The sequence below is a fragment of the Perissodus microlepis genome, chromosome 6 (assembly GCF_051167445.1).
Source record: "Perissodus microlepis isolate ML-2025 ecotype Zambia chromosome 6, ASM5116744v1, whole genome shotgun sequence".
NCBI classification, from domain to species: Eukaryota; Metazoa; Chordata; class Actinopteri; order Cichliformes; family Cichlidae; genus Perissodus; species Perissodus microlepis.
Window position 1 is genome coordinate 5,461,254 of NC_140466.1, and position 24,137 is coordinate 5,485,390.

General features: G+C 40.9%; 2 protein-coding genes across 2 annotated transcripts; both read right to left on the reverse strand.

Moving 5' to 3' along the window:
* Positions 1-6,060: 6,060 nt before the first annotated feature.
* On the reverse strand, positions 6,061-10,608 carry LOC146384899 (perforin-1-like). Its single transcript, XM_084929952.1, has 3 exons — positions 10,567-10,608; positions 9,831-10,366; positions 6,061-7,453 (listed from the first exon to the last, which is right to left on the reverse strand). The coding sequence occupies exons 1-3, from the start codon at positions 10,606-10,608 to the stop codon at positions 6,283-6,285; spliced, it is 1,749 nt and encodes a 582-aa protein (XP_084786078.1). The 3' UTR covers positions 6,061-6,282.
* A 464-nt stretch (positions 10,609-11,072) lies between these two features.
* LOC146384900 (perforin-1-like) lies at positions 11,073-22,583 on the reverse strand. Its single transcript, XM_084930346.1, has 2 exons — positions 22,048-22,583; positions 11,073-12,243 (listed from the first exon to the last, which is right to left on the reverse strand). Exons 1-2 carry the CDS (start codon positions 22,581-22,583, stop codon positions 11,073-11,075), a joined length of 1,707 nt encoding a protein of 568 aa, XP_084786472.1.
* Between the last annotated feature and the right edge of the window lie 1,554 nt (positions 22,584-24,137).

The following is a 24,137-nucleotide window of genomic DNA, read 5'->3' on the forward strand; positions in this document are numbered from 1 at the left end:
GTTAAGCTTAAAAGTAAAACAGTGTGGATTTGGTGCTTTATTCAAATGCAGAACAGGTGAGTCTGCAACCTGGATTTAAATAAACTGAGTGTTTCAGCTGATCTCAGGCTTTCTGGGAGTTTGTTCCAGATATATGGAGCATAAAAGCTGAATGCAGCTTCTCCGTGTCTGGTTCTGACTCTGGGAACTGATAAAAAAACCGGATCCAGATGACCTGAGGGATCTGGAAGGTTCATACTGGGTCAGGAGGTCACTGATGTATTTTGGTCCTAAACCATTCAGAGCTTTATAGACCAGCATCAGAACTTTAAAGTCTATCCTCTGACGGACAGGCAGCCAGTGTAAAGACCTCAGAGCTGGACTGATGTGGTCCACTTTTTTGGTCTTAGTGAGGACTCGAGCAGCAGAGTTCTGAATGAGCTGTAGTTGTCTGACTGATTTTTTAGGTAGACCTGTAAAGATGCTGTTACAGTAATCAAGCCTGCTAAAGATGAATGCATGGACTAGTTTTTCCAGGTCCTGTTGTGACATCAGATCTTTTATCCTTGAAATATTCTTGAGGTGATAGTAAGATGATTTTGTTATTGTCTTAATGTGTTTTTCTAAGTTTAGGTCTGCGTCCATCACTACACCCAAATTTCTCGCCTGGTTTGTGGTTTTTAGGTGTATAGATTGAGGTTCTCTAGTGACCCGTAATTGTTTTTCTTTGGCTCCAAAGACTGTTACTTCCTTTTATTTATTTATTTATTTTTTTTGTTTAGCTGGAGAAAATTGTGGCACAACCAGTTATTAATTTCCTCAGTGCATTTACCAAGAGCCTGTACAGGGCCTCGGTCTCCTGTTGACATTGTGATATATATTTGTGTGTCATCTGCATAGCTATGATAGTTTGTTTTGTTGTTCTTTATAATCTGTGAAAGTGGGAGCATGTAAATGTTAAACAGAAGAGGTTCCAAGATGGAACCTTGGGGAACTCCACATGGGATACTTGTCTGCTCAGATGTGAAGTTACCTATTGATACAAAGTATGTCCTGTTTTCTAAGTATGTTTTGAACCAGTTTAGTACAGTTCCTGAAAAACCTGCCCAGTTCTTCAGTCGTTTGAGTAATATGTTGTGGTAAAACTAAGACTGACATTTTTCCACTGTCTATATTCAGACATATATCATTAAACACTTTGGTCAGAGTGGTTTCAGTGCTGTGGTTCTGTCTAAAACCTGACTGGAAGGCATCATAGCAGTTATTCTGTGTTAAGAAGTAATTGAGCTGTTGAGAAACTGCTTTTTCAATGATCTTACTTAGAAATGGGAGATTTGAGATCGGCCTGTAGTTGTTCATTTGTGTCCTGTCAAGATTGTCCTTTTTCAGTATAGGTTTAATTACAGCAGGTTTTAGTGGTTCTGGAAACACACCTGACATTAAAGAAAGGTTGACGATCTGTAACAGGTCTGACTCCAAAGTCTTTGAGACTTTTTGAAAAAACTTGTTGGCAGGACATCTAAACAGCAAGAGGAGGAGTTCAGGAACGTGGTGCTGCTTACCCTCTCCACAGCAGCACCATTGATGGTTAGTGGGGTATGCAGGGTGTGAGTTCTCCTGAAGTCTATGAGGATCTCCTTAGTCTTCTCCACATTCAGGGACAGGTTGCTGTTGCTGCCAGATGGTTAACTTCACTCCTGTAGCAGGTCTCATCGTTGTTGCTGATGTGACTTACCACAGTTGTGTCATCTGCAAACTTGATGAAAAGGCTGGAGCTGTGTGATGGTGTGCAGTCATGGGTCAGGAGAGTGAAGAGCAGGGGGCTAAACACACATCCTTGGGGAGCCCCTGTATTCAGTGTTCTTGTGCTGGAGGTGTCTTTCTGTCAGGAAATCCAGCAGCCAGTTACACAGCGAGGTGCTGATCCCCAGCAGATCCAGTTTGTGAATGAGTTGCTGGGAAATGATGGTGTTGAATGCTGAACTGAAGTCTATGAACAGCATTCCAAGGTATGAGTCTCTAGTGTCCAGATGTGTGAGGGCTGAGTGAAGGGCAGTTGAAATCGCATCATCGGTTGAGTGGTTTGACAGGTATGTGAAATGAATGGATCCAGGTTGGGGGGAAGAGATGTCTTTATTTGAAGCATGACTAACCTTTCAAAGCACTTCATAATGATGGAGGTGAGTGCGACCGGACGGTCGTCATTAAAGCAGGAGGGAGATAACTTCTTTGGTACAGGAATGATGGTGGAGACTTTGAGGAACGTGGGAACGACAGCCTGACTCAGTGACGTATTAAAGATGTCTGTGAAGATATCTGTGAGTTCCGCAGCATAGTCCCTCAGTGCTCGTCCTGGGATGTTGTCAGGGCCTGGGGCTTTGCATGTATTGATCCTGGCAAGGGATCTCGACACACTGTCATGGGATAGTGTCACCACTTGATCGGTAGGGGGGGGTGGAGTCTTCTGTCCACAGTCTGCTTGTAGCCAAGTGGGCTTGTAGCCTTTGATGGTCTGTATCCCTTGCCACAGCCTCCGAGTGTCTCTGCTGTCACTGAAGCTTTGAGAAATCCTCCTGGAGTTCTGCCATTTTGCCTCTCTGATGCCACGTGACAGTTTTGCCCTTGCTGTTCTTAGGCTCACCTCATCCCCAGCTCTGAAGGCTGCATGCATGTGACTGCATATTTATATAATTATTAGCTAGGGTTAGGTCTGCAACAATCTGCAACAAGAGTGGGGCACAATCAAAACTCAAGTTCCTTAACAGTGATTAGTGAAAAGGCATTTAGCCAAAATATATAGACAGGAAACATCTGATCTAAGTCTCATCTTTTAAAAATAATTATTAATCATCGCCTCACGTAAGTGTGAAGTACAACCAAGGTTTCCTGTCTGTACTTTGCGGGTCTTTAAAGAAGGTCGGCTTTTAAATTAGCTTTACATCATGTTTTAAACTGTTATATAAATAGTCTTCTGTACTTTGTTCGTAGGACTGCGCTAAAATAGCAACCTAACTGCGTTAAGATGGTCTGATTATCTATCACACACTTTTTTTGTCTTCTTCTCTTTTTTTATTTAGCCTCTGACATGATACGTGTATTTACACATTAACTAGTTTAGATTTTACTACCACTAAAATCTAAACCAGGGTAAACTCAGCAGCCGACTGTCCGTAACGGGCTCAGAGTCACGTTAACCATAATATAACAAGCAGGAATAAACTGACGGACCTCTTCGTGTCTCCACCATTAAACATGTCTCTGGTTGCAGCAAGTCATGAAACGTCTCCCTGTTTCTCTACTATATAATATAACATAAAATATTCTGATAACCAGAGATTGGTTTGCTGGATGTTCTCAGATGTGTGTTATGTCATTTGGATAACTTTCCTACAAGATGAACATAGTGGGAAAACGAGCATTCACTCGAAATTTTTAAAATATAATATATATTTTTTTAAATAAATCTTAGTTTAACATGTACATAGCTTTTGGAACATTTTTTTTTTATCGTTATTAGTTTTCATTTACTTTTTTCTGTTGATGTTACAGTAAGTTGACCTTTCAACTACTAATGTTTCGATGTGCAGTGAAAATCGCATATTGTGAGGCCCTCTGCATCAAATAGGTTTAGCCTACACAGATAACAGTCTGGTGCAACTGAGGTGATGGGAAGGACTCATATAGTTAAAGCTGAGCAACAAAGGCCACAGAAGCCCTTTAACACAAAATATAATTAAATGTATAAGTTACATTTTGCACTGAATGTTCTGACTGTATTCTGTGACCATGTAGATAAATTGTGTTTCTAAATGATTTTATGATTGTTATTTACCTTTGTAAAAAGCCATGCAGACTGCTGTTGTACTCTGTATTATTGTTTGGCCCCTTTACAAAGGCTAATTAAAACCTCACAAACACAACTGGTTCACCTATGAATGGATTTATTTCACATTTCCATAATAAGTTTCAAACATTTGACCCACAGGCCAACTGCTGGCTTTTTAAAGTGGACAGTTTCAGAGAAGGAGGGCAGCAGTTTTTGCTTCTCATTGTTTTGAAACCAGGAAGAATGATCTTGCAAGTCATTATAAGATCACATCATGAGGGAATCTCATCATCAGCTTTACATCCTTCTTACTGACAAACACATTATCCAAAAAGAAACAGGAAGAACTCAAATATATTCATTTGCTTTATAAAGTATCATTTATTAAATGTCAAAGTTTTCAGCAATAGTACTTTTATTAAAATAGTTTTTTGTTGTAATTCAACAGTTTGATCCCACTTAAATTCACACTGGGTTGTATGTGACCCATGAAGTAAAACTCAAAGTGAACTTTATTGTCATCTCAGCCATGTAAATGTATGCAAAGAGACAAATTATAAAGCTCCAGGTTTACACATAGTGCAAATGGCAGGATACTGTACTCTGACATAGAGAATAAGTACAAACAAACAAAGATACAAAATATCAATACAAACTCAAACTGTATGGTTAGTCTGCAGTAAACTCCCAACACAGAAAGTATGGAATGATGCTTGTATTGATCAGCCATGTCCTGAGTTTATGTACCGTACTCTGCAAGACACAAATGAAGTGGACAGTTGTAACTTATATGAGCTACACAGTTACAAATTTGCAGTACGTGAAAGTGTAATACAGAAGAAGCAGCGTAGTCTGGATATAAAATACAATGTCTGAAACTTGAATAGATATGAAATGATATGAACATTACAGATGCAGTTTACATTCTAAGCAGACAGCCCTGCACAGAAGCAGGAGGTGCTGCAGCTTTGCCATCTGTATGGCAATGAGAAGATATGAAATGACATGGATAAAAAAACAAAAGTTAAACATTCTTACACATCTCACACTGCAGCCCTAAACCTTTTCAGGCATTACTTACTGAAAATACATGTGAGACTATTAATGTACAAAAAATGCTCAAGTCAAGGAAAGTCTTTAAACAAGAAGCAACTCTGTCGTCTTACCATGACAGCCAGCTCAGATCAGTACCTTCCATCGTCTGAAGTATGCTATAGTACTGATGTAGAAGTGGAGACTTCCTTGTGCTCTTTTCACAGATTGTATTTTTAACTTCTCTAACACCCACAGCAACAATGTGCACTAGTTAATTTCCCCTCACACATAAAACACATAGAGCCACTGTAATTTGTGATAACCTCTTGATGCATTACAGAAACTGAATAAACAGTTACCAATATAAACTTGCAATAAAAAGTATGTAAGTCCATTAGTTTTATTTTTATGTGAAAACGATCTCGCTCAGGGAGGTTGTTTGGATGTCTTTGTCTTTGTTATATACGGTGTAGCTCGGGCGATAGAGCAGGTCATCTACTGATCAGAAGGTTGGTGGTTCAATTCCTGGCTTCCCCTAGTCTTGGGCAAGGTACTAACCCCAAATTGCTCTCCGATGCATCCATCTGGAGTGTGAATGTTAGTTAGAAAGCACTAAGAAAATTGTGTGAATGGGTGAATGCACAAGTTGTGTGAAGCGCTTTGAGTGCTCAGAAGAGTAGTAAAGTGCTATATAAGAACCAGTCCATGTATATTGGAATTCCCTTATTCCTCAACACATAATTCTACTTATAATGTAAATTTAATTTAAATATTACTATGAAATTTTGTATATTTTTAATATACGATTACTTCAGATAGTTGTTTCATGTATGCCAGTAGCTTATAGTCTTCTCTTATTAACCTTTATTAGTTCCTTTATTAGTGGCCAAAGGAGATGGAGCCAACAGTGTGGACAGCCATGCAGACGAAGGAGCTCTGCAGGACGACCTCATGCTGGCGGTGCACTCAATGGGGATCTGGAAGGCAACCAGGAGGCCAGTGACGAAGACAGAGCACAAAAGGTAAAAGACTAAATGAACAACTAATTAGGAACTAGAAATATAAAAGATTAAATTAGGAAGCAAAGCTCAAGACAAAGAAACCAGGAACTACACAATAACAAACAATGACAGTCCAAAAGTACAAAAACACAAAAACAGGCAGCCAAAAACACCTTGGACCATGACAATTTTTTTAATTACTCAAATGACACACACGCATTGTCTTTGCTGATGCTTTATTGCTAGATTTTTGAACGACTATGGAAAAGAAGCATAGAGAGTGGCTTACATTGCCCACAAGCATGGCTGAATTAAAAAAAATATTTTTGCATATAAAAGTCAAAGACAGAATGCCATGAAGTACAAGCACATAGATATTCAGCAGATGGTCAAATCCTTATTCTCCCATTGACTCATCGCTCATCACTGACAGCATTAAACTCACATGTTTTCTGGCCTGTCACACTTATTCCCCATCTTTCCAAGAAGAACCCCATTTCTGGTGTGGAAAACCTCAGCCAAAGACGGACTCATGGGCGAGGGGATATACTCCTGACACTGGTTCCCACTAAGACTTGGTGCACACTCTACGATGTAGGAAAAGAAGAAGGTCCCATGATCCAGCATGCAGCTGTCACTCACCTTCCCTGCTCGCAGATCAAATGAACACTCGCCTAACAGATCACTGTTCCAGTAACTGTCCTCATCATACACAGCAAATGTAAGTTTATCTTTCATGTTGATGGTGATGGTTCCAAACTCAAATGTTTCTCTCCATCTAGGGTTGTCATCATTACTTATAATATCAGTGCGCTTTTTCTGATCACCATATGTCACCTCCACTGAACCATCTGTCTCAGTCCACTTGTCACCATACAGACACTTTGCATAAAGTTTGAACACCTTTAAGGTTGCAAAACCTTTCCCAGCAGGACAGCAGTTTGACTTGATGTTCTGGTTACTGTTGCAGACACAAGCACAAGGATCTCTTGCGTTTGATCGGTGCCCAATCTTACAGGTTTCTGAACATTTCTTCAGCACTGCATTTTTCTTAATGTTCTGCTCCACTTCTCGCTTCAGTCCTGCCCTGGCAGGATGATTTAATGGCAGTATGGTGTGTAGGGGTTTTAAGTTGTATTGGACCACATCAGGGATACTTTTAAGAGAAATGAGCCAGTTTTTATAGACCGAGGGGTCAGATTGGCCTGCAAAGAGGATATCACCTCCATCAATATCTCCACCAATGGCTTCTGTGTGTCGCTCATTAAATGAACTGCTGAAACTTTGATTAGACCCTAACTTCTTTTTCTTTCTCTGACAGTGTTCATACTCTGCTTTAATACGGGCAGAATTTGCAAAAGTAGCTGAAGCTTCAACTGACAAACAGTCACTAACATCAGTATCTGTTAGTCCATTCATTGTAGCCATGCAGGTCCTGACAGCAGTGGTTGCTTTAATTTCACCTCCAAGAGACACTTGTGTGATGTAATGTGTTCCATAAGTGTCAATCAGATTGTGATATAATGGTGCAGTTTTAGAGGAATAAGTGGGAATGGAGTCCACAGCCGACTGGAATTCCTGACTCAGTGGAGGACTTGTTGCCAGTCTGTAGCTGTGGAACAGAAAAGCATATAAATGCATTAATGTCTGAACCATTTTATTTGAATCACTTTAGATTTTCTTTCTATTAATTCAAAACAGAATCACAATACTAAGGAAATGGCAGCAAACTGTTGAGAAACAGGTGTGTCAAACATATGACCCACAGGTGAATCTGACCCAGTGTTTTGCACCAGGAAGCATTTTTTTAAAATCATTATGAAAAGATTGCATCTTTACTCAATCTTAACTACAGGAAAATCATCAGTGTAACGTTGGCCCCAAGAAACATAAGCCGGAGCGAATTTGACGACAGCAGAACTTTTATTTAACACTGTGGTTTACTGGGACACAGACACTCCAGCTCTCTCTCTGCTGTCACGTCCGCCCTCCTCCTCCGACTGTCACTGCCAACATATAAAGAGACACAATCACTGTCAGATCCCAGCACACCTGTTCACCCCGCCCCTGCGCCGCCCCGGGAGTTCACTGCGTCACCCCTCCTCTGCAGCTGGCCAGAGACCACACCCACGCCACAATCAGTTTTACATCGTCTTACTGAAAAATGCATTAACCACGGCCAGCAATACTGAGGAACAATAATTAAGCTACAGACAGAAACAGGAAAAACTCAGACTTAATGATCTGATTAGTAAAAGTATGATACAATGAATGTGAAAATTTTCAGTATATAATTTCTTTACATTTAAAGATGTTTTTAATATTTTTTTATGTGATGGTTTGGCTGCTCCACGCCACATAAAGTGAAATTGGGTTATATATGGCACATACTGTACTGGGAAGGTCACCTTTAAAATGTATTCCACAGAATACATGCCCCAAAGTATATTTTGTAACATATTCCTTTACGTTACTCAATGAGAGTAACATATTCTGAATACTTTGGATTACTTAATATATTATCATGCTTTTTACAACTACATGAATGTCCTATTGCTGTGTGATTTATTACTGTCACTGCAGGTTACTCGCCATACCAATACCAGCTAGATTTTTAAATGTTAATATAAAATGAGTAACAGTAGGGTGGGCATTAGGTAAGGCTGCACTTTTTGCAGCTCGTATAGAAAACTATTCCGCGCGTATATAGAACAGGTCCGCGCCTCAACCGCAGTAAAGGGACTTCTGGCTAATACGTCGGGTTCGTGTCAGGCTCGTAACCGAAAACTAGCTTTACTTTCTTGTCTGGGTCAACTTTGCTAGCGAGAGACAGAGAGAGGCGTTGAAAGGCTGCTTCAACGGAACTTATTGTTTCGGAGGAAAACACGAACACAGTGTACAGTCGAGTCTTAATAGCTTACTTACAACTGCGCTCGTCGGGCACTCTTCTTGGCTGCAGTGGTTATTATTATATTTACATGCTTCCATCTCCCGTTTCTGGTCGGTGACAGCTCTTACTTTTTGACTCTCCTTTTTCCTCTCTCCCTCGCGCTCACAGACACATAACGGGTATGGCAGTCCATTCTCCCTGCAGCGCGAACTACACTGCCCATAAGGCTACATTCTTTAGGGCTATGCCTGTAACACTCTGCCTATTGCCTTAATATTAAATACTTTTTTGAATAATGATTTTTAAAAATATGTCTTCATGACATTATGCGGGCCGCAAGTAGGGGTGACATGGGGCACGGGGTTGAGACACAAGAAGATTTTCAAGATTCAAGATTCTTTATTTGTCACGTGCATGGTTATACAGGTATAACACGCAGTGAAATGTGACCTGATACGCTCCTCGACTGTGCAAAGAAAAAAAAAAGAGGGACAGACAGAACTTTATATACAGTGAATGAGTATATACAAAGATGACATTATGTGCAGCAAGTGGGTGAGTTATGTAAATTATATAAATAGAAATAAAATAAAACAATGTGAAAATTTACAGCTTGTGTACATTGCGTGGGAAGGGCGTTAAAGTGTCTTGTGCTTTAGCGAGGCCAGAAGGGTCAGGATGATATGAGAATGTGGTGATGAGTCCTGTCTCGGTCACTTAAAGATGATGGGGGGGGCTGATTCAACACACAAGCAATAGAGCCTCTTAATGTGTGTTTTGTTTGGGTTTCCACCAGTGTGGAATTACCAAAAATAGGGCACAGCCTAACACATGAAACAGGCTAAGACCTGCGTGTACTCCATTTATTTCAACAAAGTGACTGTATTCTGAATACCACCTTTTAAACGGTAACTGGAACGGAATACAGTTACTCATATTTTGTATTTTAAATACGTAACGGCGGTACATGTATTCCGTTACTCCCCATCACTGGGCATATAATTACGAATTGTTTGACACCTCTGCTGTAAAATCAAATAAAACAAAAATTCTCAGTAAATTAAAAAAAAAGAAGACAAATATCCCCTGACATACTCACCTATAGAATTTACAGTTGATCGAATGGTGTAAGAAGGTGTAGCGGTCTTGTTTTGACTTTTTCATAGCAAAGGTGGAATCTCTTGAGTGAGAACCTCCAAAGCCAACCCCAACTGTTACTGAAGGATCTACCGGGATGTCAAGGCCAATTTTCCAGTTGTTGGATACAGATGATGTCGAGTCATTGACTAGAGTTTCAACAGAATCATAGACCACACTGGAGACCTTCAAACTGCACTTGGGCAGGGTTCTCCAGTCCACCACAGCAACAGGGACCTTCTGCTTCTCTCCATTCATGTAGCCATTACGGTACATCCTACAGCTACCATTTCCAATCTTCCATGTTTCAGTGTCGATCACATAGGCACCTTTTCTCTCCATCGTCACAATGTCAAAGCCTTCACCACCCAAGTTGTAACCAGGGACAAAGTGAGCCTTTTCACACTCCTGTGGTGTACCAATGAAGCTCACACTGGAAGGAAGGCACAAGGGACTCCATGCCCAACACAGGAGCAGGAGGTGCCACAGCCTTGCCATCTGAATGGAATCATTTAACAATGAGAGGAGGATAAATGACTTTTTTTATATGTATAAGTTTTTCTATATTTCATTTTTTCTAATACAGAAAAGTAGTTTTCACACATGAACAGCAGTGAGACCAGAAATTAACCAGAAATGTACAACAAATGCTCAAGTCAAGAAATTTCTTTAGACAAGAAATAATTTTGTCGTCTTACCCTGACAGTTGACAGCCAGCTCAGATCAATAGCTTCTGTCATCTGAAGTATGCTAAAGTACTGATGTAGAAGTGGAGACTTCATTGTGCTCTTTTCACAGATTTTATTTTTAAGTGCTCTCACACCCACAGCAACAATGTGCACTAGTTTTATTTCCCCTCACACCTCAAGCACATGGGGCAACTGTAGCTTGTGATAACCTCTTGATGCATTACAGAAACCTAATAAACAGTAACACATTATTTTTTGAATAATTAAATGAAACACACATGTTGTCTTTGCTGATGCTTTATTGCTAGATTTTTTAACTAATATGGAAACGAAGCATAAGAAGTGCATTACATTTTTGAGTTCTCACAAGCATGTTTGAGTTCAAAAAATATTTTTGCACATAAAAGTCAAAGACAGAATGCCATGAAATACAAGCACATAGATATTCAGCAGATGGTCAAATCCTTATTCTCCCATTGACTCATCGCTCATCAGTGACATTTAGCATTGAAATATTACACATTTTCTGACTCCTCATACTTATTCCCCATCTTTCCAAGAAGAACCCCATTTCTGGTGTGGAAAACCTCAGCCAAAGACGGACTCATGGCCGAGGGGATATACTCCTGACACTGGTTCCCACTAAGACTTGGTGCACACTCTACGATGTAGGAAAAGAAGAAAGTCCCATGATTCAGCATGCAGCTGTCGCTCACCTTCCCTGCTCGCAGATCAAATGAACACTCGCCTAACAGATCACTGTTCCAGTAACTGTCCTCATCATACACAGCAAATGTAAGTTTGTTTTTCATGTTGATGGTGATGGTTCCAAACTCAAATGTTTCTCTCCATTTAGGGTTGTCATCATTACTTATAATATCAGTGCGCTTTTTCTGATCACAATATGTCACCTCCACTGAACCATCTGTCTGAGTCCACTTGTCACCATACAGACCCTCTGAATAAAGTTTGAACACCTTTAGGGTTGCAAAACCTTTCCCAGCAGGACAGCAGTTTGACTTGATGTTCTGGTTACTGTTGCAGACACAAGCACAAGGATCTCTTACGTTTGATCGGTGCCCAATCTTACAGGTTTCTGAACATTTCTTCAGCACTGCATTTTTCTTAATGTACTGCTCCACTTCTCGCTTCAGTCCCGCCCTGGCAGGATGATTTAATGGCAGTATGGTGTGTAGGGGTTTTAAGTTGTATTGGACCACATCAGGGATAGTTTTAAGAGAAATGAGCCAGTTTTTATAGACCGAGGGGTCAGATTGACCTACAAAGATGATATCACCTCCATCAATATCTCCACCAATGGCTTCTGTGTGTCGTTCATTAAATGAACTGCTGAAACTTTGATTAGACCCCAACTTCTTTTTCTTTCTCTGACAGTGTTCATACTCTGCTTTAATACGGGCAGAATTTGCAAAAGTAGCTGAAGCTTCAACTGACAAACAGTCACTAACATCAGTATCTGTTAGTCCATTCATTGTAGCCATGCAGGTCCTGACAGCAGTGGTTGCTTTAATTTCACCTCCAAGAGACACTTGTGTGATGTAATGTGTTCCATAAGTGTCAATCAGATTGTGATATAATGGTGCAGTTTTAGAGGAATAAGTGGGAATGGAGTCCACAGTCGACTGGAATTCCTGACTCAGTGGAGGACTTGTTGCCAGTCTGTAGCTGTGGAACAGAAAAGCATATAAATAAGTTAATTCAAATTGATTCCAACTATCAGCAACAGAGAGATGTCAAACATTTGACTCACGGGCCAGATCTGGCCAACCAAAGATCTGGTCCGCTGTATGGCTTTTCAAAATGGAAAACTGCTAAGAATAACTTGAAAATAATACTTTCAACTGAACAGGAAACTCATCATCCGTTTTAAATCCTGCTGACAAACACATTACTCATGACTATCTACACCAATTAATAATGGTTAAGCCATAGAATGAAAAACTGTAACATTATCAGCTGTTTGGTAACATGGTGAATGCTTTTCACTAGGGCTGGTTATCGATTTCGATTTCTATAACTGATTCGATTCCAATTCAATTCAATTTTGACTCAAACATTCAGAAATATTTCATTTCTGACCATTTATCAGTACATATCCATATTATTATATCTATGTCTAAAAACAAAGCTGACACTTGTGAGACCACATCAGAGGTGTAATCATCACAGCAGATACCTTTGTGTCAAAGTAAGTGAAGATAAAACAGAAAAATATGAATGAGTTTTTCCTATCCTGACTTTTTTTGCAGATACGCACCTTAAAAATATTCTCCAGTAGATCAGGTAATGTGCAACATATGAACATTATCTGATGCTGCTGAAGTCAAGCAGAGCAAAGTTACAGAGGTTTTATTCGGTTTTGTCATTATTATTGCAAAAGCTTATATTTCTTCGCTATTGAACAGCAGAAATTAGGCTTTCTTGGCTGAAAGCACTGAATAGACGGTAGACTGGTGCATAACAGAGTAATGCAGAAAACAGAGATTTTTAATGGCAAACTGGTCTTGAAGTACAGAGTGAGAGAAAGCCATCCAGGAAGTGTGATTTTTTTCCTGGTGGAAGCAAAACAGCAAGAGGGAATTTGTTATGTATGAGCCAAAATATATTGTGTGCTATACAAGCTATCACCAGTAGTGGGCACCACGCCCTGTTATGTGCTGTGAAGTCTGGAAGACTTGGCCGTCTACTGTGCATGCACTGACTGCGTGGCCAAGTGTGGATGGAAAACGAACAATAGCATGGTGAAAGGACTTCCGAGCTGTGGATTCGGTGAGCTGCTTTTTCTACAACGAGTCAGAAACGACAGTGTTGGCTGTAGACAGCGGATGCATCATGGCTGGAATGATTGGGCAGATGGATCCCTTTGATGATGCTGGTAAGCAGTGGGCAACATATATTGAACGTTTTGAGCATTGCATCCTGGCTAATGACATTCAGTCTGAGAAACGAGTGCCAGTGCTGCTGGGTGATGGGTCCTAAAGCGTATGGTCTGCTGCATAACCTGGTAGCTCCAAACAAGCCTGCAGTATGACAATATTGTGGGAGTTTTGCAAAGTTCCACAAGAGGAATCAGGGGGAACAGGAAACAGTCGCACAGTATGTGGTGGTGTTGAAAAGACTGTCAGAACATTGTGAGTTTGGTGTGTATCTGGAAGATGCTCTACGGGACAGATTTGTTTGTGGATTAAAGTGTGAAACTGTGGAGAAGCATCTTTTGACAGAAAAGGATCTCACGTTCAGCAAAGCAGTTGACTATGCCATGTTGGCAGAGACAGCAACACGTGAATTCAGCAGTTAAGTGGTTCTCTTAAAGTGAACACGGTGCTGTCGCAAAAAGGTGATGGATGCCATCGCTGTGGGAAAATGAATCATACTGATGATGACTGCTGGTACAAGGACCGTGACTGTCACCAGTTGGGGAGGAAAGGCCACACGAAACGCATGCGTAAAGGTAGAGCCAGAAGCAGCCAAGATTGGAACAGGAAAGAGAAAGACGGAAAACCTGAACTGAAAGGTAATGCAGTTAAACACAGAGTTAAGGACAAAAAGAGAAGAATTCATCATGTTGCTGGTGAGGAAAGTGAAAGTGAAGGAATCAGATCTGACACTGATAGTGAGTTGGAACTGTATTCATTGTCTCGAAAAGAGAGGGATTCACTTATCTCCCTGATGCCTGTAGTTAACGGGAAGAAAATGAAGATGGAGCTGGATACAGGGGGTGGTGTGTCTTTGCTCCCATGAGAACAGTACAAAAGTATGCTGAGTCAGTTGTTGCTGCAACCCACTGACATCATACTGAAGACATACACTGGGGAACCGCTGGCACCAGAAGGGGTCATTAAGGTGCAAGTTGAACTGAACAAGCAATGTGCAACACTATCCTTGTAAAGGTGGATGCCCCACCACTGTTTGGTAGGGAGTGGTTGAGAGTTATTAAACTGAACTTGAAAGACGTTCATGCCAGAGAGCAAAGTGGAAATGACAATCTGGGGGCTGTGCTAATGAATCACTCAGCTGTTTTCTCTAAGGAGTTAGGGTCAATGAAAGGAATTAAAGCCAGATTGATTCTTAGGCCTGATAATGTAGCCAAATTCTGTCCACCATGTCAGCATTTCAGTAAGCTGGGCTTAGCAAATGCCTTTCTACAGATGGAGGTAGAAGAGGAGTCTAAGAAGCTGCAGACTATTTTGACTCAAAAAAGGGCTGTTCCGTTTCAATCATTTACATTTTGGAGTGGCATCACCAGTGTTGTTTCAGAAGACTATGGATCAAGTGTTTCTAGGACTGCCATATACCCATTGTTATCTGGATGACATCCTTGTCAGTGGTCCTGACAAAATGACACACCTAAAAACCCTCGAGGCAGTTTTGAGCAGGCTAGAGGACTACGGCCTGCATCTCAAACAGGAGAAGTAGCTGTTTTTCCAGGTGTCAGTGGAATACCTGGCCCACATAATTGATGGGGCAGGGTTACACAAATCACCAGAAAATGTATGAGCCATTATGAAAACTCCAGCACCAGGTGATGTCAGCCAGTTACATTCTTTTCTGGGAATGCTCAACTATTATGGATGTTTCATACCTGATTTAGCTACAGTCCTCAAACCACTGAAGGAGCTGCTCAGTAAAGAGAGGAAATGGCAGTGGACATCAGCCTATGAGTCAGCTTTCCAGAAAGCTAAAGAACATCTGGCATCACCGGAAATACTCGCCCACTATAATCCTGAACTGCCTCTCCGCCTGGCGTGTGACGCTTCACCATATGGAGTTGGAACCGTGCTCTCACACGTCATGCCTGATGGCCAAGAAAGGCCAATTGCTTATGCTTCACGAAGTCTCAAAAAACCGAACAAAACTGTGCTCAGATTGAGGAGGCGTTGGCGATAGTTTTAGGAGTATGCAAGTTTCACCAGTATCTCCATGGTAACAAGTTCACCTTACTCACTGATCATCGCCCACTGACCTCCATTCACTGTCCATTCACTGTCCACTGAAAGGTACACCATCAATAGTAGCAGCGCGAATGCAGTATTGGGCACTCCTTCTGCCAGTACATAATTACACCTTGCAGTACCAGGAAGGTGTGCATCATGCCAATGTTGACGGACTCTCACGTTTACCTTTGCCTCTTGCACATAAAGAGAAATGGGGAGCAGTAAAGGTATTCTACGCATCTCAACTGGACACATTACGAGTCAGTGTTGGTGAGATCAGACGTGACACTGTGTCTGATGTCACTTTGTCTCGTGTCCTGGAAATGGTAACAACTGGACGTTTCCCAGCTGCAAAAGATGCAGATCATGAGCTGTCACCCTATCTGCTGCGCAGACAGAAACTCCTTATACAGCAGAGATGCCTCATGTGGGGCGTGGGAGTGGTTGTGCCACCTAAGCTGCACTCTGATATCCGAAAAGAGCTCCACACAGCACATCCAGGGGTGGTGAAGATGACGAGCTTAGCTCACAGTTATGTTTGGTGGCCTGGCATTGATGCGCAAATTGAGCTTCAAGTTAAAGCCTGCCACTCTTGTCAGCGTTTGCAAAAAGAGCCTGGGTTAGTGCCCTTGCACCCTTGGTTGTGTCCTTCCTGTCTGTGGGAATGGATCCATGTGGATTTTGCGGGTCATATGTACCTGGTTGTGGTGGATGCACATTCCAAGTGGCCCAAGGTGCATATTACGGATCGCACCACGGTTGGTAAAACCATACAAGTGCTCCGGGGCCTTTTTAGTTGCTATGGTATTCCTCACATCCTGGTGAGTGATAACGGACCACAGTTCTGTTCTGAGTAATTCAGGGTGTTCCTGAAAGCTAATGGAGTCAAACATATCCGCTCTGCGCCATACCATCCTGCCACTAATGGTTTGGCTGAGCGTTTTGTGCAGACATTCAAGCATGCATTGAAAGCTTCCAGGGATACAGCACCTGTGCAGCAACGACTTGACACGTTCCTCTTGACGTACCGCAACACCCCCATGCAACAAGAAACGCCAGCTATGTTGTTCATAGGACACAAGCTGCACTCTCGCCTGGATTTTCTGAAGCTCAGTGTGGCTGGAGCAGTGCGTCACAGGATGCTCAACAACAGTGCCGACAACAACACTCCAGGGACAGACGGTTCACTGTTGGCAAGCCGGTCTTGGTGTGTGATTATAGGAAAGGAGAGAACAAGTGGACGCACGGTGTCATATTGGAAAAGATTGGGCCAGTGTCATACAAAGTGAATGTGGGAGCACAAGGAGTGTGGAAACGTCATGTGGATCAGATGCTGACATGTCCTGAGCCAGTATCTCAGCAGGTTGCACTGGATCCTCTGACAGGCAGTCTTCACCCTCCTGCCCTCTGCGAGGTGCAACAGGAGTCACCGGACTAAGACCACCAGGTACCAGTACAGCTTCTTCCCTACAGCTGTCAGACTCCTGAACTCTGCCTCCTGACATCTGACCCACATTAAACTCATGGACTGAACATGCACACACCCACAACCACCCATTACTGAACACACAATGGACAAAAACAAACAAATGGCCAACTGTACCATCATACACACAATAATAACATGGACTGAACCACCACTCACAACCACTAGCACTTTATATAACCTCTGTAGAAATTAGCCACATATCTCACTGATCTAAACTGCACTACTGTAAATTCTGTACAGACAATCATTCTGTACAATAATAATTATAGTTCTACAACTGTTTACAACTGTTTATAACTTGTATAGTTCATATTTCTGTATAGTTTTCATATTTATACCCTGTTCATAGCCTGTACATAGCTTGTACACTCACTACAGCCTGTACATACTTATAGTTATAGCATATTCATAACATACCTTCATACCGTGTACATTGTAACATACCCATAATAGACCCATATTTTGTACCCTCATACTTATAATAGACCCATTTTTGTAATATATCTATATTATTGCTAAAACACTTTCTCGATAGATGCAAACTGCATTTCGTTGCCTTGTACTTGTGACATGTGCAATGACAATAAAGTTTCTATTCTATTCTATTCTAAATGTCACCAGCCCAGAGTGATAGTGACACCTTGCTCCACCCTGGTACATCTCATCAGGAAAAGACTGTTGAACAAGTTCTGCGGACCACAATACCTCCAGAAACACACCAGTCTATTGAAACACTGAGTGTATATTCAATTCAATTCAATTCAATTTTATTTATATAGCGCCAAATCACAACAAAAGTCGCCTCAAGGCGCTTCATAGATACAGAGAAAAACCCAACAATCATATGACCCCCTATGAGCAAGCACTTTGGCAACAGTGGGAAGGAAAAACTCCCTTTTAACAGGAAGAAACCTCCGGCAGAACCAGGCTCAGGGAGGGGCGGGGCCATCTGCTGCGACCGGTTGGGGTGAGAGAAGGAAGACAGGATAAAAGACATGCTGTGGAAGAGAGACAGAGGTTAATAACAGATATGATTCAATGCAGAGAGGTCTATTAATACATAGTGAGTGAGAAAGGTGACTGGAAAGGAAAAACTCAATGCATCATGGGAATCCCCCGGCAGCCTACGTCTATTGCAGCATAACTAAGGGAGGATTCAGGGTCACCTGGTCCAGCCCTAACTATATGCTTTAGCAACAAGGAAAGTTTTAAGCCTAATCTTAAAAGTAGAGATAGTGTCTGTCTCCTGAATCCAAACTGGAAGCTGGTTCCACAGAAGAGGGGCCTGAAAACTGAAGGCTCTGCCTCCCATTCTACTTTTAAATACTCTAGGAACAACAAGTAGGCCTGCAGAGCGAGAGCGAAGTGCTCTAATAGGGTGATATGGTACTACAAGGTCATTAAGATAAGATGGGGCCTGATTATTTAAGACCTTGTATGTGAGGAGCAGGATTTTGAATTCAATTCTGGACTTAACAGGAAGCCAATGAAGGGAAGCCAAAACAGGAGAAATATGCTCTCTCCTTCTAGTCCCTGTCAGGACTCTTGCTGCAGCATTTTGGATTAGCTGAAGGCTTTTCAGTGAGTTTTTTGGACATCCTGATAATAATGAATTACAGTAGTCGAGCCTGGAAGTAATAAATGCATGAACTAGTTTTTCAGCGTCACTCTGAGACAGGATATTTCTAATTTTAGAGATGTAATTTTAGAGATGCGCAAATGGAAGAAAGCAGTCTTACATATTTGTTTAATATGTGCGTTGAAGGACATGTCCTGGTCAAAAATGACTCCAAGGTTCCTCACAGCGTTACTGGAGGCCAAGGTAATGCCATCCAGAGTATGAATCTGGTTAGATACCATATTTCTAAGATTTTCAGGGCCGAGTACAATAACCTCAGTTTTATCTGAATTAAGAAGCAGAAAGTTAGCGGCCATCCAGGTCTTTATGTCTTTAAGACATTCCTGCAGTTTAACTAATTGGTGTGTGTTATCTGGCTTCATGGACAGATAGAGCTGGGTGTCATCTGCATAGCAGTGAAAATGTATGCTATGTCTTCTAATGATGCTGCCTAAGGGAAGCATGTATAATGTAAACAGAATTGGTCCTAGCACTGAACCCTGTGGAACTCCATAATTAACCTCAGTGTGTGAAGAGGACTCTCCATTTACATGCACAAATTGGAGTCTATTAGATAGATATGATACAAACCACTGCAGTGCAGTACCTGTAATACCTACAGCATGTTCTAATCGCTCTAATAGGATATTATGGTCAACAGTATCGAACGCTGCACTGAGGTCTAGCAGGACAAGCACAGAGATGAGTCCACTGTCAGAGGCCATAAGAAGATCATTTGTAACCTTCACTAAAGCTGTTTCTGTGCTGTGATGAGCTCTGAAACCTGACTGAAACTCTTCAAATAAACCATTCCTCTGCAGATGATCTGTTAGCTGTTTGACAACTACTCTTTCAAGGATTTTTGATATGAAAGGAAGGTTGGAGATTGGCCTATAATTAGCTAAGACTGCTGGGTCTAGAGATGGCTTTTTGAGTAAAGGTTTAACTACAGCCAGCTTGAAGGCCTGTGGTACATAGCCGATTATTAGAGATAGGTTGATCATATTTAAGATCGAAGAATTAATTAATGGCAGGACTTCTTTGAGCAGTTTTGTAGGAATGGGGTCTAAAAGACACGTTGATGGTTTGGAGGAAGTAATTATTGAAGTTAACTCAGAAAGATCAATTGGAGAAAAAGAGTCTAACTTAACATCAATGGTACTAAGAGTAGCTGTAGATAATATTACATCTGTGGGATGATTACTGGTAATTTTTTCTCTAATGATAAAAATTTTATTTGTGAAGAAGTTCATGAAGTCATTACTAGTTAACGTTAAAGGGATGGTTGGCTCAACAGAGCTCTGACTGTTTGTCAGCCTGGCTACAGTGCTGAAGAGAAACCTGGGGTTGTTCTTATTTTCTTCAATCAGTGATGAATAGTAAGATGTTCTGGCTTTGCGGAGGGCTTTCTTATAAAGCAGCAAACTATTTCTCCAGGCTGAATGATGATCCTCTAAATTTGTGACACGCCATTTCCTCTCCAGATTACGAGTCATCTGCTTTAGGGTACGTGTTTGAGAATTATACCACGGAGTCAGGTACTTCTGATTAGAGACCTTAGTTTTCACTGGAGCTACAGTATCCAGAGTCGTACGTAGTGAGGAGGTGAAATTATTAACAAGATAATCGACCTCTGTTGGGGTAGCGTTCAGATAGCTGCTCTGCTCTGTGTTGGTACAGGGCATTGAAGATGATAACAGTGGGTGGATTATATTCTTAAACTTAGTTACAGCGCTTTCAGAAAGACATCTACTTTGATAAAATCTACTCTCCACCGCTGTGTAATCAATTATTATAAATGTAAATGTTATCAGGAAATGATCAGACAGGAGAGGGTTTTCAGGAAACACTGTTAAATGTTCAGTTTCTATGCCATATGTTAAAACAAGATCTAGAGTGTGATTAAAGTGGTGGGTGGGTTCTTTTACATTTTGAGAGAAGCCGATTGAGTCTAATAACAGACTAAATGCCATGTTGAGGCTGTCATTTTTAGCATCTACATGGATGTTAAAATCACCCACAATAATTATTTTATTTGAGCTCAGAACTAAATTAGATATAAAGTCTGAGAAATCAGACAGAAACTCTGTGTAAGGCCCAGGTGGACGATAGATGATAACAAGTAAGACTGGTTTCTGAGTTTCACAGCTGGGGTGGACAATGTTAAGCATCAGGCTTTCAAATGAATTAAAAGTCTGTCTTGGTCTTTCATTAATTAATAGGCTGGTGTGAAAAATTGCTGCCACACCGCCCCCTCGGCCTGTGCTTCGAGGTTTCTGGTAGTTAGAATGACTCGGGGGTGTTGATTCATTTAAACTAACATAATCATCCTGCTGCAACCAGGTTTCTGTAAGGCAGAGTAAATCAATTTGTTGATCAATTATTAAGTCATGTACTAACAGAGACTTGGAGGAGAGAGACCTAATATTTAATAATCCACATTTCACTGTTTTACTCTTTGGTTCAGATGTGGATACTGTATTGTTCTTTCTTTTTGATTGTTTATGTTTAAGTTGTTTGTTGCTGGTTTTTAGTTTGTTTTTTGTCTTTTTGGAAGCTGACACAGTCTCTATGGAGATGGGTTTTTGGGGGGGTAGCAGGAGGAGAGAAGCTGCAGAGAGGCGTGTAAGACTGCAGTATACAGGTTACAGAAATTGTTAGACATTACCCAGTGAGGGTCACTAAGCCACCCGCTTATTACCGTGTTGTAAAAAAAGAAAAGAAAAGAAAAGAAAAGAAAAGAAAAGAAAAGAAAAGAAAAGAAAAGAAAAGAAAAAAGTACCATTTAGGTTAAGTGAAATATTTTTGTGGGTAGTGCCGCGGTCGCTTACCTTAGTGGGGAGAAGATGTTATGTATGAAATATACAGTGTGCTATACAAGCTATCGCCCCTATTATGTGTGTGTAACTTTCTGAAGTCTAAGGAGCTTGGAAAGAAAAACACCGCACTTCTTTAAGTTGCTTGAAGATGTTTCACCTGTTTTAGCTATTTGGCAGTTGTTAAACCACTTTTGTGAGCTTTAACCTGAGATTCTGGCGTTTCTGGCAAAATACATTAATATTTAAAAATCGATTCAGGGTTTAATGAATCGATATCGCATTATTCAAACTAAAATCGATTTGAAAGGTGAAAATCGATTTTTAAAAATTAGCCTTACTTTTCACATCATACAACACATAAAAACATATATTAAAAAAATATATAAAATGATTTGATTATTCGAGAACACTCCAGATCTGTATGTATGTGTTCTGGGTGACCATGTGGGGGGGAAATGTTTGACACCACTGCAGTAAGTGTAATAAATACTTCAGTGACGTTTTAAATCACTCTTGATGCTAAACTAAAAAAGAAATACCTAAAAAATAAATGAATAAAAATTATCAGCAAATTAATCAAATAAGAAAAATATCCACAGACATACTCACCCATAGTAATGACAGTTGATAGAATGGTGTAAGAAGGTGTAGCGGTCTTGCTTTGACTTTTTCATGGCAAAGGTAGAATCTCTTGAGTGAGAACCTCCTAAGCCAACCCCAACTGTTACTGAAGGATCTACCGGGATGTCAAGGCCAATTTTCCAGTTGTTGGATACAGATGATGTCGAGTCATTAACAAGAGTTTCAACAGAATCATAGACCACACTGGAGACCTTCAAACTGCACTTGGGCAGGGTTCTCCAGTCCACCACAGCAACAGGGACCTTCTGCTTCTCTCCATTCATGTAGCCATTATGGTACATCCTACAGCTACCATTTCCAATCTTCCATGTTTCAGTGTCGATCACATAGGCACCTTTTCTCTTCATCGTCACAATGTCAAAGCCTTCACCACCCAAGTTGTAACCAGGGGCAAAGTGAGCCTTTTCACACTCCTGTGGTGTACCAATGAAGCTCACACTGGAAGGAAGGCACAGGGGACTCCATGCCCAACACAGGAGCAGGAGGTGCCACAGCTTTGCCATCTGAATGGAATCATTTAACAATGAGAGGAGATTAAATTACATGAACAAAAGGAAAGTTAAACAGTGCAAAATTCCATTCCACGTTTCTTAGGGTGAGAGGCAGGGTACACCCTGGACAGGTCGCCAGTCTCTCACAGGGCTAACACATAGACACAGACAACCATTCACACTCATATTCAAACCCATAAGTAATTTAGAGCTACCAATTAACTTATCCCCACTAACTGCATGTCTTTGGACTGTAGAAGGAAGCTGGAGTACCCAGAGAGAACCTACGCAAACATGGGGAGAACATGCAAACTCCACACGGACCCTGGACTGATGGACCTTCTTGCTATGAGACAACAGTTCTAACCACCATGCTGCCCCCCAGTGTAAACTTAAACACCGAAAATATCCACTATACCTCACCCAAAGTTCCTATCTTTTTTGACTACATTTGATTTTGCTCATGTGAAGTATGTGCAGGTAACATTTGAATTCATAGCTAGCGAGCTGTCAACATATATCCTGCTTCTTCCTCACTCTATCCAGGCAGCTTTGTCTACTTTGATATTCTAATGTACATGAATCCTCAAGAGTGAAGAAGCAGTCACCATGTCAGCCTGGCGACAGTGCTGAAGAGAAACCTGGGGTTGTTCTTATTTTCGTTAATCAGTGATGAATGGCAAGGTGTAGCTTTACAGGGGGTTTTATTTTATAAAGCAAGAAACTCTTTTTCCAGCGTAAATAAGATAAGATAAGATAAGATAACCTTTATTAGACCCAAATTTGTTGTAGACCTTCTAAATTACTCAGACACCATCTCCTCTCCAGCTAATGGGTTATCTGCTTTAAGATGTGAGTACAAGAGCTACACCAGCAAGCCAAGTACTTCTGATTCAAGGCTTTCAAATTCTGAGGAGCTAAATATGATGTAAATTATAAGTAAATAAATATGATGATCAACTAGTAAATAATTTACTAACAGGGACTGTGAGGGAGATTATATCTCTCGGCCGGCCTCAGAACACTTTGGTGTTCCCCTGGATAAGCCACATTTCTAGAAATAAGAGTTGCTCCCTCCAAGTGGGATGGATTCTGTCTCTAATAACAAAACATAAAAAGTTTTGCAGTTATCTATAAAGCCCGTGTCATTTTTTGGACACCACTCAATATTTGGCTATGTTACTCCTTGTAAACAACTAAGAACATATAATATTTCACGATAACAAAATTAACTGTACGGAGTTGAATTAAAAAAAAACTCTTGTTTTGCATAGTTTTGTTACATTTACCATCTTATCTAGTTTCTACTGGTCATGCAGTGACTTCGTGCACCTCCACTGGAGCATGACCTATGTTTACAGAGCCACTACACTAAAGTATTAAACAAACGGCAAAAAGACAATCATATGGAACAAAGGACTTGTTGGTCTTACCTTGACAGCTGTCAGAAAGCTTTGGTCAGTACCTTCTATTATCTTACCTAGAGGGTAGTAAAGATGAAAGAGTGAAGTTTAGGTTGCACCACGCTCCTTTATACCTCACAAATTTAAAACCCACAATCCCACA

What these genes read in the sequence shown, in the direction of transcription:
- LOC146384899 (XM_084929952.1), bottom strand. Translation starts at nt 10,608, where the DNA reads ATGACAGAAGCTATTGATCTGAGCTGGCTGTCAACTGTCAGG. An exon ending in GCTGGCTGTCAACTGTCAGG is followed by an intron (nt 10,367 to 10,566) that starts GTAAGACGACAA and finishes GATTCCATTCAG; the next exon opens with ATGGCAAGGCTGTGGCACCT. An exon ending in ATCAACTGTAAATTCTATAG is followed by an intron (nt 7,454 to 9,830) that starts GTGAGTATGTCA and finishes TCTGTTCCACAG; the next exon opens with CTACAGACTGGCAACAAGTC.
- LOC146384900 (XM_084930346.1), bottom strand. Translation starts at nt 22,583, where the DNA reads ATGGCAAAGCTGTGGCACCTCCTGCTCCTGTGTTGGGCATGGAGTCCC. An exon ending in ATCAACTGTCATTACTATGG is followed by an intron (nt 12,244 to 22,047) that starts GTGAGTATGTCT and finishes TCTGTTCCACAG; the next exon opens with CTACAGACTGGCAACAAGTC.